The 16,042-nt window shown below is 46.2% G+C and overlaps 1 protein-coding gene across 1 annotated transcript; it reads right to left on the bottom strand.

The window, feature by feature from the left end:
- Positions 1–2,474: 2,474 nt before the first annotated feature.
- Positions 2,475–14,836, bottom strand: LOC309564378 (uncharacterized protein). The gene is made up of 7 exons (XM_082269005.1): positions 14,765–14,836; positions 11,087–11,205; positions 10,627–10,815; positions 8,925–9,000; positions 6,813–6,931; positions 5,081–5,183; positions 2,475–3,635 (listed from the first exon to the last, which is right to left on the bottom strand). Exons 2-7 carry the CDS (start codon positions 11,162–11,164, stop codon positions 2,692–2,694), a joined length of 1,509 nt encoding a protein of 502 aa, XP_082125131.1. The 5' UTR covers positions 11,165–11,205; positions 14,765–14,836; the 3' UTR covers positions 2,475–2,691.
- Positions 14,837–16,042: the final 1,206 nt, after the last annotated feature.

Raw genomic sequence — 16,042 nt, 5'->3', positions numbered from 1 at the left:
CACCATTGATGGCACACTATTCCTCCCACGGACATAATCGATGGGACACCTTTCCTCCCACGGACATCAATGATGGGACACGATTACTCCCACGGACACCAATGATGGAGCACTATTCCTTCCACTGACACCAATGATGGGGCACTGTTCCTCCCACTGACACCATTGATGGGACACTATTCCTCCCACGGACATCAACGATGGGACACTATTACTCCCACGGACACCAATGATGGAGCACTATTCCTTCCACTGACACCAATGATGGAACACTATTCCTCCCACTGTCATCATTGATGGGGCATTATTCCTCCCACTCATAACAACAAGACACTATTCCTCCCACTAAAACCAATGATGGGGCATGGTTTACTCCCACTGATGTTGGGGCATTATCTACTCTCACTAGCCACAGTCCAGCCCCCCTAAAGCCTGAAGGACAGTAAACTGGGCCTTTGTATTGAAAGTATGGAGACCCCTGGTCTAGAATATAGATCCTTCTTGTTTATTTAGAACATTATATATATATTATATTATTTTGGTATTCAATAAACAGTTGTTGTACCAAGAAAGACCTACATTCAGAAAACCCTTTAATCGCATACCTCGCTCATTGACAGGCACCTCAAAAACTCAGCCAAGCATCTTCGACCTTCTTCCCATTCCCTTAGTCAACTGAGGATTGGATACCTTGAAGTATGGAGAGCAACCACCTGAGAACCCATGTGGGGGACAAGCATATGCTTCAAGTGTTCAGCTAAGGTTGCACATACCACAGCCAACTTCTTCATTCATGTTAATTGTTCAGGTTTATACGGGTGGCCTTATGTTTGCCATGTCCCTATGCTGGGAAGGGTACTCAGATGTTTAATCTGTATCCATTTTGTATATTGTTGTAATGTTTATATGTTCATTTTTAAACAATTTAAATATAATAAAAATACGTTTTTTACAATTTTGGTCTGTCTTTAAAAGTTCATGGAGGGGTTTACTGTGCATTTTCGCACAGATCTTAAGTTCATTGTTCATGTTTAAAGCTCTACTACAGCCTAAGTGCTTTCCTGCCATTCCCCCTCCTCTCCTTTATTCCTCGAGGTACCTCTTCTTTTGTGAAACCTGAAGACAACATTTGATACCAAGAAGATTATAAACTAGCTGTTATCTGCAGCCTTGGGGTAGACCCAGTTAGCACTGCCCAATGTGATCTCCCCCTTCTGACACCAGATGTTCTGGGGCTGGTAAAGCTTCTCCTGGACAGGTCCTTTGACTGATCACTGGTCTGTGAAGGTTAGCATCACCATTGACCATTGTGCCCTACAGACATTTTAAAGTCCATAACTGCAGATGGGCCTATGTTGGTACTAGGAGGAGGCCCGATATCTGAACTTTGAGGACATTAAACAGGCCTCTCTGAAACATCATACAGGTAGGTGGGGACGTCAGGCTAGCCCAGAGGTCTTTTTTTTCCTTAAAGGTGCAATCATCTTCACCAGACAGTAGCTTGAAGGTGTGGACCATGTTTGTGATTTCTCTGGTGGTGGGGAATGGTTCTGATCACCTAGCATGGTGCCTCTGGTCCTTTACAGGCATCCAAGCTCTTAGGAATGAGGTCAAAGTCAAGGCTAGTATGGTTTCTGATGTAGCGGGAAGAATGACTTCCTGATGTACACTACCTATTTGTTACTGGTATTTACAGCAGGGGTCTGCAAACTTTCTAAACAAAGGGCCACTTTACTGTCCTTCAGAAAGGCACTGGACTAGGGCCAGTGGGAGTATAAAATGTCCTATCGTTGTTGTCAGTGGAAGGAATTCTGCCCCTTTGTTGGTGCCAGTGGAAGAGATTATGCCCTTTCGCTTGTGTCAGTGGGAAGAATAGTAGCTCTTTGTTGGTATTATTGGAAGGAATTATGCCCCATCATTGGTGCCAATGGAAGGCATTGTGGCCCATTGTTGGCATCAATGGAAGGAACTTTGCCCCATCATTGGTGTCAATGGAAGGAATTGTGCCCCATCATTGGGGTCAGTGGGAGGAATAGTGCCCCATCATTTGTGTCAGTGGGAGGTATAGTGACCCATTGTTGGTATCAATGGAAGGAATTTTGCCCCATCATTGGTGCCAATGGAAGGAATAGTGGCCAATTGTTGGTATCAATGGAAGGAACTATGCCCCATTATTGGTGTCAATGGAAGGAATTGTGCCCCATCATTGTTGTCAGTAGGAGGAATTGTGCCCTTTCCCTGGTGCCAGTGGGGGGGGGGAATAGTGACCCATTGTTGGTATCAATGGAAGAAATTATGGCCCTTAATTGGTGTCAGTGGAAGAAATTGTGACCCATTTTTGGTGCCAGTGGGGGGAATTGTGCCTTTCTAATGGTGTCTGTGAAAGGAATTGTGCCCCTATGTTGGTGTCAGTGACAGGAATTGTGCCCCTTTGTTGGTATCAGTGGGTGGAATAGTACCCCAAAGGCCGGATAAAGGCAAGCAAAGAGCCGCAGTTTGGAGACCGCTGATCAAAAGCCTTGATTAGGTACCCTGGCCAGCTCAGCCTCTTTCGGTCCCTCTCTGCCCACAGCTGGATAGACTTTATCAGTAGGCACATTGACTGATTACAACTCTATAAAAGATCAGATCAACACTACAAAAGAGCAACATGTCCATGCTTTAAATCAAAAGTCCCCCCTTCAGCACTTCCTAGCAGCTGTCCAAACGCTCGGGAACAATGTTGAAAGTAAGGGCAGGCTTGTCCCCTGTGTGAGATTTCTGGTGGGCGGTAAGAATGGACTTGCTAATGAATGTCTTGCCGCATTCCGAGCACATGAAGGGCCGTTCACCAGTATGGGTCTTCTGGTGCCGCGATAGGTCAGAGCTGGTGATAAACCCCTTACCGCAAAAGGAACAGGCGAAAGGCTTTTCCCCCGTGTGAATTTTCTCATGCGTGGTAAGGTTAGACCGGCTGGCGAAGCACTTGCCGCACTCAAGGCACTTGAAAGGTTTTTCACCCGTGTGAATACGCTGGTGCTTAACTAGGTTGGACTTCATGCCGAAGGTCTTACCGCAATGGGCACACTCAAACGGTTTCTCCCCAGTGTGAACCCGCTGATGCTTAACCAAGTTGGACTTAATGCCGAAACGCTTGCCGCACTCTTGGCAGGGAAAAGGCTTCTCCCCCTTGTGGACCTTCAGGTGTTTCACCAGGTTGGCCTTCATGGCGAAGCACTTTCCACACTCCAAGCAGGAGAAGGGCCGGTCCCCGGTGTGAATGCTCTGGTGCGTCTCCAGGATGGACTTGTTGGAGAAGGTCAGCCCACACTCACCGCATAGGAAGGACTGTCCACCGGTGTGAACGCTCTGGTGGGCCATGAACACCATCTTGCTGGAGAACGACTTGCCGCACTTGATGCAGAGGAAGGGCTTGAACGGGTTGGCTTTGTCGCAGTCGCAGCACAGGGGCGAGCTGGTGCCTGCCTCTGCCTGCTGAAGGTTGGTGTCATAGACGACGCACTTGCCGCACTCGTAGCAAATGTAGATTTTCCCCTCCAAGGAGACCAACTCGTTGGATGACCACGTGGATGATGTCCTGGAGTGGTGAGAGCCTAAGGTTTCGGGTAGAGGAAAACCATTCTTCCCTTCATGATCTGGAGAGGAACCAGAGGAACACGAGATCAACGACACATAGCTCTTTGTCAAACAAGAGGAGACTCAAACGTTTCCATTTGCTCCAACTGTTGGGAGATCCAGGAGGGCACCATAAATTGCAAGTCTTTTTTTATACAAAGGATTGTGGCTTCTCCAAAACAAGAATGATTTGCTATGTTATTACATAGTTACATAGTAGGGGAGGTTGAATAAAGACCATAGTCCATCCAGTTCAACCTGTGTAGGTGTGTGTGGCCGTAATCATCTCTCATACCCCTGAATGTTTTTCTCCTTGAGATGTACGTCTAAGAGTCTTTTGAAAGCCACCATACTTCCCGCAGAAACCACCTCTTGTGGTAGAGAATTCCACAATCTTGTAGCCCTAACAGTAAAGAACCCCCCACGTTGCCTGAGGTTAAAACGCTTCTCTAATCGCATTGTATGCCCTCGAGTCCTCATACAATCCTTTCGACTGAATAGTTTTTTTTTCTATGCTGAGATCACCATTGAGGTATTTATAAATTGCTATCATGTCCCCTCTCAGGCATCTCTTCTCCAGGGAGAATAAATCAAGCGATTGCAGATGCGCTTCATAATTAAGGTCCTCCAATCCCCTAATTAGTTTAGTTGCCCTTCTCTGGACTCTCTCCAGCTCCAACACATCCCTCCTGAGGACTGGTGTCCAGAACTGGACAGAGTACTCAAGATGTGGTCAGACTAGAGTTTTATAAAGTGGAAGGATTATAGTTTTTTCTCTGGAATACATCCCTTTCTTTATGCATATTATAGTATAAAAAAGTCCTTTAATGTTTTAACCTTAGGAGATTTTATATAATTTATGTTATTTTAGAAGAGATCAGTCAATAAATATTTTCCTGTCTCATTTCAATCAGCAGAGGGAGCCATCTGCTCCTTAATACATTTTCTAGACTCGTCTTATCTAATTTTGTTGCAAAAACAAACGAGCTTACAAAGCTCAGTAGCTGAAGCTGAATTTTACACAAACAAGCGAGACAGAGTGGTGACTCCCTCCCCTCTTTTTTATTTGAAAAACAGAGAATATTTTTTAAAAATAGAAAAAGGGACAGCTAGCAAAGATAAAGTAAGATAGCGTGAAATAAATAAACCAATCTCTTATCAATCTGTATGAAATGCCATTATTTCTATTTATTTTCAATAATTGTTAGCTCCATCTAGTGGTCATAATGCAGTATTGTTCTGAAATACCGTAATCAGGATAATACCGCATTGTGACCACTAGATGGCGATGATGCAGTATTGTTCTGAAATAACGCAATCAGTATAATACCGCATTATGACCACTAGATGGCGATGATGATCAAAGGAAATAGAGAATGACGTGTCACACTTTATGAGACGCATTACAAGGATTATTCACTAATGGCGGTGCGAATGCTGAGACTTCATATTGTTTATTACTCACCTGTGCTGATCTCTGGAGGACTTTTCTTCTCCTTGCTTGGCTCACTGCCCCTCACATACAGATCCTCTTCATCTTCAACCTTAATGCTGATTACATTGTCATCCTGAATACAACAACATCACACAAGGATGTCTGTTTATAACAAAAAATAGTGGAAAGTACATTTTTTCTGTGTAAATAGGGAAAAAATTTTATTAGAATATATGGTGTGCTGGACGAATGTAAGACATTGATTTACATGCAGAGGTCTGTCCAATGTAACACAGAGTTTAGAGGTCAGTAGTAACGCAGAGGTCAGTAGTAAGTGATGCAGAGTGCAGAGATCAGTAGTAAGTGATGCAGAGTGCAGAGGTCAGTAGTAAGTGATGCAGAGTGCAGAGATCAGTAGTAAGTGATGCAGAGATCAGTAGTAAGTAATGCAGAGTGCAGAGGTCAGTAGTAAGTGATGCAGAGTGCAGAGGTCAGTAGTAAGTGATGCAGAGCGCAGAGGTCAGTAGTAAGTGATGCAGAGTGCAGAGGTCAGTACTAAGTGATGCAGAGTGCAGAGGTCAGTAGTAAGTGATGCAGAGTGGAGAGGTCAGTAGTAAGTGATGCAGAGGTCAGTAGTAAGTGATGCAGAGTGCAGAGGTCAGTAGTAAGTGATGCAGAGTGCAGAGGTCAGTAGTAAGTAACGCAGAGTGAAGAGATCAGTAGTAAGTAATGCAGAGTGCAGAGATCAGTAGTAAGTGATGTAGAGATCAGTAGTAAGTGATGCAGAGGTCAGTAGTAAGTGATGCAGAGTGCAGAGATCAGTAGTAAGTAACGCAGAGTGCAGAGATCAGTAGTAAGTAATGCAGAGTGCAGAGATCAGTAGTAACGCAGAGATCAGTAGTAAGTAATGCAGAGTGCAGAGGTCAGTACTAAGTGATGCAGAGTGCAGAGATCAGTAGTAAGTGATGCAGAGTGCAGAGGTCAGTAGTAAGTGATGCATAGTGCAGAGGTCAGTAGTAAGTAATGCAGAGTGCAGAGATCAGTAGTAAGTAATGCAGAGTGCAGAGGTCAGTAGTAAGTAATGCAGAGATCAGTGGTAAGTACTGCAGTGCAGAGGTCAGTAGCATGTAAAGCAGAGGTCAGGAGTATCTAACGTCAGTAATATGTAATGCAGACATTAGAGGTAAGTAGCTAGTAATGCAGAGTTGAGATGTAAGTAGTATGTAACCGGAGTTTAGAGGTAAGTAAAACATTACCCAGTCCATACCAGTATAGATCCTAACACATTACCCAGTCCATACCAGTATAGATCCTAACACATTACCCAGTCCATACCAGTAGAGATCCTAACCCATTACCCAGTCCATACCAGTATAGATCCTAACACATTACCCAGTCCATACCAGTAGAGATCCTAACACATTACCCAGTCCATACCAGTAGAGATCCTAACCCATTACCCAGCCCATACCAGTATAGATCCTAACACATTACCCAGTCCATACCAGTAGAGATCCTAACACATTACCCAGTCCATACCAGTAGAGATCCTAACACATTACCCATTCCATACCAGTAGAGATCCTAACACATTACCCAGTCCATACCAGTATAGATATCCAGCAAGAGATTTTTCCCCATTGAGATCTGATATGTATTCAGAGTGTTCCTTTTATTTTTTTGAGCAGTGTATTATTAGTCTGACAATGCGCCTCTACGTGCGAAAATTTTTTAACCCCATTGTATTCCTTGTTCCACCTACATGACCATCATCCTGTTCCATCGAGTGATCCTCTTCCTCCTCCCCCTCCTCCTCCTCCTCCGTAGAGTCCCGGGAATACAGAGGACATCTCCCTGGTGGGTTTCTGTTATCGGATCCATCTGTAGGAAACAGAAGTTTTTTATTTAAAAAAAAAAAAAAAATAAGGAGAATGAATGGATGAATGAAAGTGAAAAAGGAAAAGCTACAGTATCTCACAAAAGTAAGTACACCCCCCATTTTGTAAATATTTTATTCTATCTTTTCACGTGACAACAATGAAGAAATGAGACTTTGCTACAATGTAAAGTAGTGAGTGTACAGCTTGTATAACAGTGTTGTCACACGAAAAGATAGAATAAAATATTTACAAAAACGTGAGGGGTGTACTTACTTTTGTGAGATACTCTATGTGGCCACAGGGCTGTGTATGAGCCTCTGGCAGCTCCCACCTTGTCTCCGATGTCATCTGAAAAGGTGAAGTGTGCAGGCATTGTAGTCCTGAGAGTAGACTCGGGCTTGTAGTGCCCATGGCCGTTCTGTAAGCATATCGGCAGTAAGATGGGAAAGCCGTTTAAAGCTGAACTCCGGCATTCCCCTCAGTCTTGCACAGTTGTATCGGCTCCTTTGCTGTACTTTTATTGCCTGCTCTGATTTCACTGCACACTGTGAGATTCTCACAGGGTGCATTAGAAGCTGCAGCAATCAGATACAGCCCGCCTTATTTCCTGGCTGGAGGATGTCCAGTGAAATCTAGCCCGTCCCGTTAATTCTTTGGATTTTAGGTCTGTCAATGATGGAGGCTCAGCATTACGTGTGGGTGTTACCTAGGGAAAATACAGCCTGCCTAGGAACCAGGGGGGGCTGGGCCATGGGGCAGGGGGGCAATTGTATCCCCTGGGCTACTCTGATGCCCTGTAGTGACATCAATGATGAAGGCTCAGCATTACATGTGGGTGTTACCTAGGGAAATTACAGCCCGACTAGGAACCAGGGGTGGGGGGGACTGGGCCAGGGGGCAGGGGGACAATTGTCCCCCTGAGCTACTCTGATGCCCTGTAGTGACATCTATGATTGAGGCTCAGACTTACATGTGGGTGTTACCTAGGGCAACTACAGCCTGCCTAGGAACCAGGGGAGGACTGGGCCAGGGGGCAGGGGGGCAATTATCCCCCTGGGCTACTCTGATGCCCTGTAAAAAAGGCTGCACCGCTTCTGCCACAGACATGTCTAAAGGATTCCTGGTGAAAAGAAGTAAGAAATCCCATCTGCTGACCTACTGAGTGCAGGATGAAGACAAGGATAGCGCGCAGCCCCCCCAGCATGGATGGTGTAAACCAAGGGAAGGGAGGGCTGGGCCAGGGAGCAGGGGGGCAATTGCCCCCCGGGCTGCTCTGATGCCCTGTAAAAAGGCTGCACCCCTTCTGCCACAGACATGCCTAAAGAATTTCTGGTGAAGAGAAGTAAAAAGTCCCCACCGCTGACCTAGTCCCCACCGCTGAGTGCGGATTGAAAACAAGGACGGAGCAAAGGCCTCCCCCCCCCCAGCATGGATGGTGTAAACTGTGTCTGAGCAGAGGCCCCACTGGAGACTCTCCGCCCCCGTCCATCCCCAACCGAGCTGTCCCAACTCCCCCCAACTGCCCCCTGCTGGCCAGGTCGGAAACCCGGATTCCGCCGGTGGTTAGAGAATACCTGGAGCGGAGCGTTAGCTTGGAATGGGGTTTAAAAGGAGGCCGGGAAGAGGGAGAGTGGGAGGGGGTGAGCCGAGTCGCTGCACCATGGACCTCTGGATTGTACTGAAAGTTGCCAGTTAGCCCCTGCTAGGAACACCCTGTCCTCCAGACTGACCACCTATCAGGACATTTTCATAACTCCTCCTACTGCTGGCATCAGGGTTGGGGACTCTTGAGAGGAGTACGGAGGTAGGGTGCTGTGATGTTTCCAGGAAGCTTTATATACAGTATCCTTCTGGCCCCTCCCACCAGTCTTGATCTGCCTGCATTGCATAGAGAAGCACAGAGATCCCGTGATGACATCTCTGGACGTACAAAAAGTATGTAATGAAAACGTAAAAAAAAAAAAAAAAATTGTAGAAATACTGAATCTTCTAACCTAGAGGGGAGGCAGATCGGGAATCCTCAATGATGTCTTCATTGAATCCATCGACATGTCCTACAAACCGCCGAACCTGTGCGGAGGAAAAGACTCTGTGACACCATATAGGAACCTGACACACACAATGATACAGTTGGGGCTGCTGCTAGAAATCATGGGGGCCTCTGATGTCTCCCTTTTGAGATAGGACATAGATCCCCAGTCCTTTCTCTGCAGCCTCAGCTGCACTAAAGATGAATGAACAGAAAGCGCTCTGTACAAAGGTTTCCTGTTCATTTATAAACTGAAGCATAGTAAATACAGTTCACTATGATTCAGTTATGAATAAACACAGTAACTCACTTTGTTCATTCAGATAAGGAAGAGACCAGTATAAAATGCCATATTTATTAACCAAGCCCCCCCCCCCCTTCCTAAAACTATAATCCCGTGTACCCACAGCAGCCAGCGGGAGGTAGAGGAGAAGCTGCCAATGCTGTGGGAGAAAGGGACACACGTGGAGGCCCGGGCATCAGGGGGGAATTGGATCCTGGACAGGGAGGGTGATCGTTGCGCCAGAGCGGGGCAATTACTCAAACCGATCCCGTGATGTGGCTCTTCCTGCAGCAGCTGAAAACCAGCGGGAGGGAGAAGAGGAGAAACCAGCAATTTTGTGGGGGAAAGCGGCACACAGGGGGGGCCGGGCAGCAGGGGGGAATTGGATCCTGGACAGGGAGAGTGATTGGTGTGCCGGAAGGTGGCAATTACTGGAACCAATCCCCTTAAGTGGCTCTCCCTGCAGCAGCTGAAAGCCGGCGAAGGGAGAAGAGGAGAAGCCAGCAATTTAGTTGGGGAAAGCGGCACGTAGAGGGGGCCGGGCAGCAGGGGAAATTGGATCCTGGACAGGGAGAGTGATGATTGGTGTGCCAGAAGGTGGCAATTACTGGAACCAATCCCCTTAAGTGGCTCTCCCTGCAGCAGCTGAAAGTCGGCAAAGGGAGAAGAGGAGAAGCCAGCATTTTTGTGGGGGAAAGCAGCACGTAGGTGGGGGGGGGGGCTGAGCAGCAGGGGGAATTGGATCCTGGACAGGGAGAATAATTGGTGGGCCGGAAGGCGATGATTACTGAAACTGATCCCCTTACGTGGCTCTCCCCGCAGCAGCTGAAAGCCGGAGAAGGTAGACGAGGAGAAGCCAGCAATTTTTTGGGGGAAAGCGGCACACGGGGGGCCCGGGCAGCAGGGGAAATTGGATCCTGGACAGGGAGAGCGATTGGTGCGCCGGAAGGTGGCAATTACTGGAACCAATCCCCTTATGTGGCTCTCCCTGCAGCAGCTGAAAGCCAGCGAAGGGAGAAGAGGAGAAGCCAGCAATTTTGTCTGGGTACGTGGCACACAGGGGGGCCTGGGCAGCAGGGAGAATCAGATCCTAGAAAGGGAGGGTGATCTGTGCAGCAGGGGGGGGGGGGATTACTGGAACCAATCCCCGTGTGGCTCTCCCTGCAGCAGCTAAAATCAGGCAGGAGGGAGAGGAGGAGAAGCCAGCTTTCAGCTACTGCAGGGAGAGTCACACAGGGGAATCGGTTCCAGTAATCCCCCCCACCCCCACTGCCCCGATAACCCTCCCTGTGCCCTCTTATCGGCGGCCCTGGATACAGTCAACATCCATACATATCCCTTGTCTGTTACTGGATAATGTCCCAGAATTCCCATCACCGCTCACCTCTCCTGTCAGCAGATGAATGATTTTGCTGGTCAATTTAAAGATGTTCTCGTCGCTCTTTGTTTCGCCTGGGGATACGAGAGGTGTCAAGCCAACAGTTGCACCTTGACTGTCATTGGAGCCATCAGATACAATACGATTCATCCTGCGCGAGATCAGCTCACCGGATTCCCTCACCACCATGAAATCCTGCATGAAATCATTGCAGCATAAAAACGTGACCTCCCAGAATCCTCCTCACCTCTCCGGTCAGGTCTGTGTTTTATTATTAGAGATAAGAGTGATGTCATGTGACCTCCCAGAATCCTCCTCACCTCTCCGGTCAGGTCTGTGTTTTATTATTAGAGATAAGAGTGATGTCATGTGACCTCCCAGAATCCTCCTCACCTCTCCGGTCAGGTCTGTGTTTTATTATTAGAGATAAGAGTGATGTCATGTGACCTCCCAGAATCCTCCTCACCTCTCCGGTCAGCAGGTAGATGATCTCCAGAGTGAGACTGAAGAACCTTCTAGTCACGTCCATCTTGTCCTTTTCCATCTTTAAGATTTTGGAAACCCCGGTAGATGAACTTGAAGGCTCTGCACGTAAAATAAAAATATTGAGCACACGCTGGATCGTCACTCACTCCATCATATATATAAACTGGCATTGAATCACATAACAAGTGTCTGCAGGACAGCTGAGAGACAATGTGAAGGTGTCCCTGACCGGAGGGTGATCAGAGACCATCTCTGATCTCCTCTAACTGCAAAAAGCCTGGAAGCGATGTGCACAATGTCACTTCCAGTTAAAAGGTGTCACTTTGCCTGGGAAAGAGGCTAATGGAGCGCAATCTGTGCTCTATTAGCTTTAATGGAGGGCAGTTGAGACATCAGGGGTCTAAAGACCCCTGATGTCTCACTAAGATAACCGGTCACAAAGACATTATTTAACATAGGGGACCTTTGGGCTTTAATGGAGGGCAGGTGAGACATCAGGGGTTTAATAGACCCCTGATGTGTCACAAAGAAAACCTGTCACAAAGACATATTCACATGGGGGACCGTTGGGTTTTAATGGAGGGCAGGTGAAACATCAGGGGTCTAATATAGCCCTGATGTCTCACAAAGAAAATCTGTTACAAAGACATAATTTAACATAGGGGACCTTTGGGCTTTAATGGAGGGCAGATGAGACATCAAGGGTTTAATATACCCCTGATGTCTCACAAAGAAAACTTGTCACAAAGACATATTCACATAGGGGACCGTTGGGTTTTAAGGGAGGGCAGGTGAGACATCAGGGGTCTAATATAGCCCTGATTTCTTACAAAGAAAACCTGTCACAAAGACATCACATGGGAGACCTTTGGGTTTTAATGGAGGGCAGGTGAGACATCAGGGGTCTAATAGACCCCTGATGTCTCACCAAGAAAACCTGTCACAAAAACATAATTTAACATAGGGGACCTTTGGGCTTTAATGGAGGACAGTTGAGACATTAGGGGTCTAATACAGACCTGATGTCTCACAAAGAAAACCTGTCACAAAGGCATTATACATGGGGGACCTTTAGGTTTTAATGGAGGACAGTTGAGACATCAGGGGTCTAATACAGCCCTGATGTCCCACAAAGAAAACCTGTCACAAAGGCATATCACATGGGGGACCTTTGAGTTTTAATGGAGGGCAGTTCACAAAGACATTATATCACATAAAGGACCTTTGGGCTTTAATGAAGGGCAGGTGAGACATCAGGGGTTTAATAGACCCCTAATGTCTAATAAGAAACCTGTCACAAAGGCATCACACAGGGGACTTTTGGTTCCCTAGGTGATATAAAGTTTTAGTGAAAAAAAAGTTTAAAAAAAAAAAAACGAAGGTACGCTCAAGCACTTCAACCTCCTCCCAAAAGAATTTGAACCCACCCCGCCTCCACCTACACACACGTGTCAGGGGCACCTACATAAATTATAGCTTGCACTACACGTTCTATATCACCACACACACCCCAGTGAGAGCAGCAATTCTAGGCCCATTCACAGCTGATGACCTGTTTTTTTTTTATATAAAATCAACGTGGTTGGTGATTTTGCACTAAAGTCAATGGGACACGATTTTGCATTGCAGTTAATAGGGGCATTTCTTGCACTGAAGTCAAAGGGATGCGATTCTGCATTGCAGTCAATAGGGGGGCGTTTTTACATTGCAGGCAAAAGGGGGGGCGTTCCTGGATTGCAGTCCATAGGGGGGGCCTTCCTGGATTGCAGTCCATAGGGGGGGCCTTCCTGGATTGCAGTCCATAGGGGGGCCTTCCTGGATTGCAGTCCATAGGGGGGGCCTTCCTGGATTGCAGTCCATAGGGGGGGCCTTCCTGGATTGCAGTCCATAGGGGGGGCGTTCTTGGATTGCAGTCCATAGGGGGGGCGTTCTTGGATTGCAGTCCATAGGGGGGGGGGCGTTCCTGGATTGCAGTCCATAGGGGGGGGGGGGGCGTTCCTGGATTGCAGTCCATAGGGGGGGGCGTTCCTGGATTGCAGTCCATAGGGGGGGCGTTCCTGGATTGCAGTCCATAGGGGGGGCGTTCCTGGATTGCAGTCCATAGGGGGGGCGTTCCTGGATTGCAGTCCATTGGGGGGGGCGTTCCTGGATTGCAGTCCATTGGGGGGGGGCGTTCCTAGATTGCAGTCCATAGGGGGGGTGTTCCTGGATTGCAGTCCACAGGGGGCGTTCCCAGATTGCAGTCCATAGGGGGGGTTCCCAGATTGCAGTCCATAGGGGGGTGTTTCTGCATTGCAGTCAATAGGGGGAATTCTTGCATTGAAGTCAATGGGACGCGATTTTGCATTGAAGTCAATAGGACGTGTTTTTGCATTGAAGTCAATAGGACGCGTTTTTGCATTGAAGTCAATAGGTAGCATTTTTCTATTGAAGTCAATGTGATGCAGCACGCCGATAACCCTATTTTCGGATGATAATTTTCGGCAGCCGCTATATATCTGTACATCTCTATTTTGAAGCTTGACATGTCGGGTATCTATTTACTCGGCACAACCTCATCTTTTATATTTTACAAAAAAAAAAAAAAGATGGGTAAAATATCGCATTTGCGCATCCCAAAAATGTTATTTATATATATATATAAAATAAAACAGTCGCACAAAAAAAAAACATTATATATATATATATATATGACATAAGAAAATTGGAACTACCACCATTTTATCCTTTCGGGGGCCTTAGGAAAAAAAGTGTAATGTTTGGGGTTTTTAAGTAATCTTCAGGCCTAAAATTCATTTTTTTTTTAACATGTGTGCAAAAAAAGATGTAAACCCAGGTCTGGCAGCGAAAGGGTTAAATTGACCAAAATGAAGTAAATACGAGGACCTACCTAGACGATCCAATCAATCGGTTTTCCATTCCGACTGGCCCTTGGACTACATACTTGTAGGAAGATCTAAAAGCAGATTGTAATGTGTGTGGGGAGCCTAAAGCCCAACCGTTACCTTCTCCATAATGGTTGCCACACACATCAATAGATAATCAATATTGTTTTTTGATCACTATCTCCCGAGGAGAATATTTAATCGAATTTTGTCAACCCATTCGAAGAGGCGGGTTTCAATCGATAGAATTAAAAGGTATGATTGTAAGTAATCAATGGTATCTCACTCTCACATGCCATCTCCTAATCAGTTCTATTTCAGTGTGACCGATCGTTTTCCTCCATGGTCGATCGAATCTATCTATATCGTGTCTTGCTCAATCACAAAGGGGAAGTTATGTCTATTCGATTGATTATAGATTTGTTTGTTTTCTGAATCAATTGAATAATAAAATCAAGGTGTGAGTATCCACCATTACATCTACCAGCACCTACCTTAGGAGATTGTAACTTGAGAGGTCCACTCTAAGCCACTAATGGTCTCCACCCTTGGGGTCTCCACCCTTGGGGCTTAAATCCTGAAATCCATAGATCAGGCTCACATCTAAAGACCGTCTCAAAACGTAACAAGCAGGTGGAGCTGCCATTTAAAGGAGGAGCACTCAAAATTTATACAGGGAGCCCAGAAGACCAGCCTGGACCCCCTTAACGATTCTCTTCTTCCCTGGAAGTGGATACGACCACTAAAAGTTCAGTTGAATTGATACCATTTACCTTCCTCTTCTACATACTTGGCTGCTGCTTATGACACCATAATGGACAGGAGAGTGCAGGGGATGATGGGAAATGTAGTGTTTTGCTAATGATCACAAGAGGGCAAGGGAGCTCACAATCGATGAGCCATCCCAGCAGCCATTCTATTGTAGACCATGTAGTTAGGTTTTCATGCTGAGCCACGGGAAAATGGCTCCTGAGTTGAAGACACAAGTAACTGAGCTCTGTTGAGAGGTTAGACCTCGCCATCTTTGTTAAGGGCAAAATGCCCTTCTTTACCATGCAAAGGTAACTGGTCCTTTTTTTTATAAATGCTCTGGTGGGCCAAAGTCATTCTTTTTACACAGCGGGTGTGCCGCTCCAGGAGCTCAAGCAGGGAGATCTCGACAATAGACTCTGCAAGAGCTGGTTTATGTTAATATTTATTTATTTTTCATACTTAGAAACAGAGAAAAAAAATATATATAGTATAAAAACATTTTATTTATATAAAACTTAAAACTTATTTTTCGACTAATCCTCGGAAATCAGCTTTTGGACTTCAGACATGTCCTTTTCTAAGACGCGAATGGATGCTTTTAGCCTTCTAATTTCATGCATGCAGTTGGCAATTCGCTCTAGAGCGATATTTTTGGTGGAAAGACTTTGTGTGACCTCCCGGTTGAGTTGGTGAGCACATTCTTGTTCTAAAGAAATAAAAGTCTTTGCGTCAGCAAAACGTGGAGATTAGGCTGAAGAGAAATGCAGCAAGGGGAGGACGAGAAATGAGGGCAGGCTGGGATATGGAGTCGAGGGACAGAACAAGAGCACCATGAGCAAAAGGAGAAGATAAGGAGCAGCAAGGGAAGACGAAGAGAAGAAGGAAAAGACTAAGAAAAAAAAAAAAGGACAAGGATCAAAATAAAAAAAAAAGGAGCAAAGAGAAAAGACAAAGAGCAGAAGCAGAAGGAAAAGACGAGGAGCTGAAGGAAGCTGAGGGAAAAGACCAAGACAAGAAGGAAAAGGCAAAAAATAGGATAAGACAAAGAGCAGAAGCAAACAACGAGGAGCAGAAGCAAAAGGCAAATAGCACAGGGAGGAGGTGAGGAACAGAAAGAATGAGAAGAAGATGGCAAAGAGCAGAAGGAAACGACGAGGAGCAGAACGAAAAGGCAAAAAATAGGATAAGACGAGGAGCAGAACTAAAAGACGAGGAGCGGAAGCAAAAGGCAAATAGCACAGGGAGAAGGTGAGGAACAGAAAGAATCAGAAGGAGAAGACGAGAAGCAGATGGCAAAG

This window comes from Pelophylax lessonae (assembly GCF_965119305.1).
Source record: "Pelophylax lessonae genome assembly, chromosome: 9".
Lineage (NCBI taxonomy): Eukaryota > Metazoa > Chordata > Amphibia > Anura > Ranidae > Pelophylax > Pelophylax lessonae.
Note: the sequence above shows the minus strand (reverse complement) of the source record. Positions and strands in the feature narration are given on the sequence as shown.

Excerpts from the sequence above, each read along its gene's own strand:
- LOC309564378 (XM_082269005.1), bottom strand. The coding sequence starts at position 11,164 with ATGGAAAAGGACAAGATGGACGTGACTAGAAGGTTCTTCAGTCTCACT. Across the intron at positions 9,001-10,626 it reads TTCATCTGCTGACAGGAGAG|GTTCGGCGGTTTGTAGGACA; the intron begins GTGAGCGGTGAT and ends TCCTCCGCACAG. Across the intron at positions 3,636-5,080 it reads TCCTCCAGAGATCAGCACAG|ATCATGAAGGGAAGAATGGT; the intron begins GTGAGTAATAAA and ends GTTCCTCTCCAG.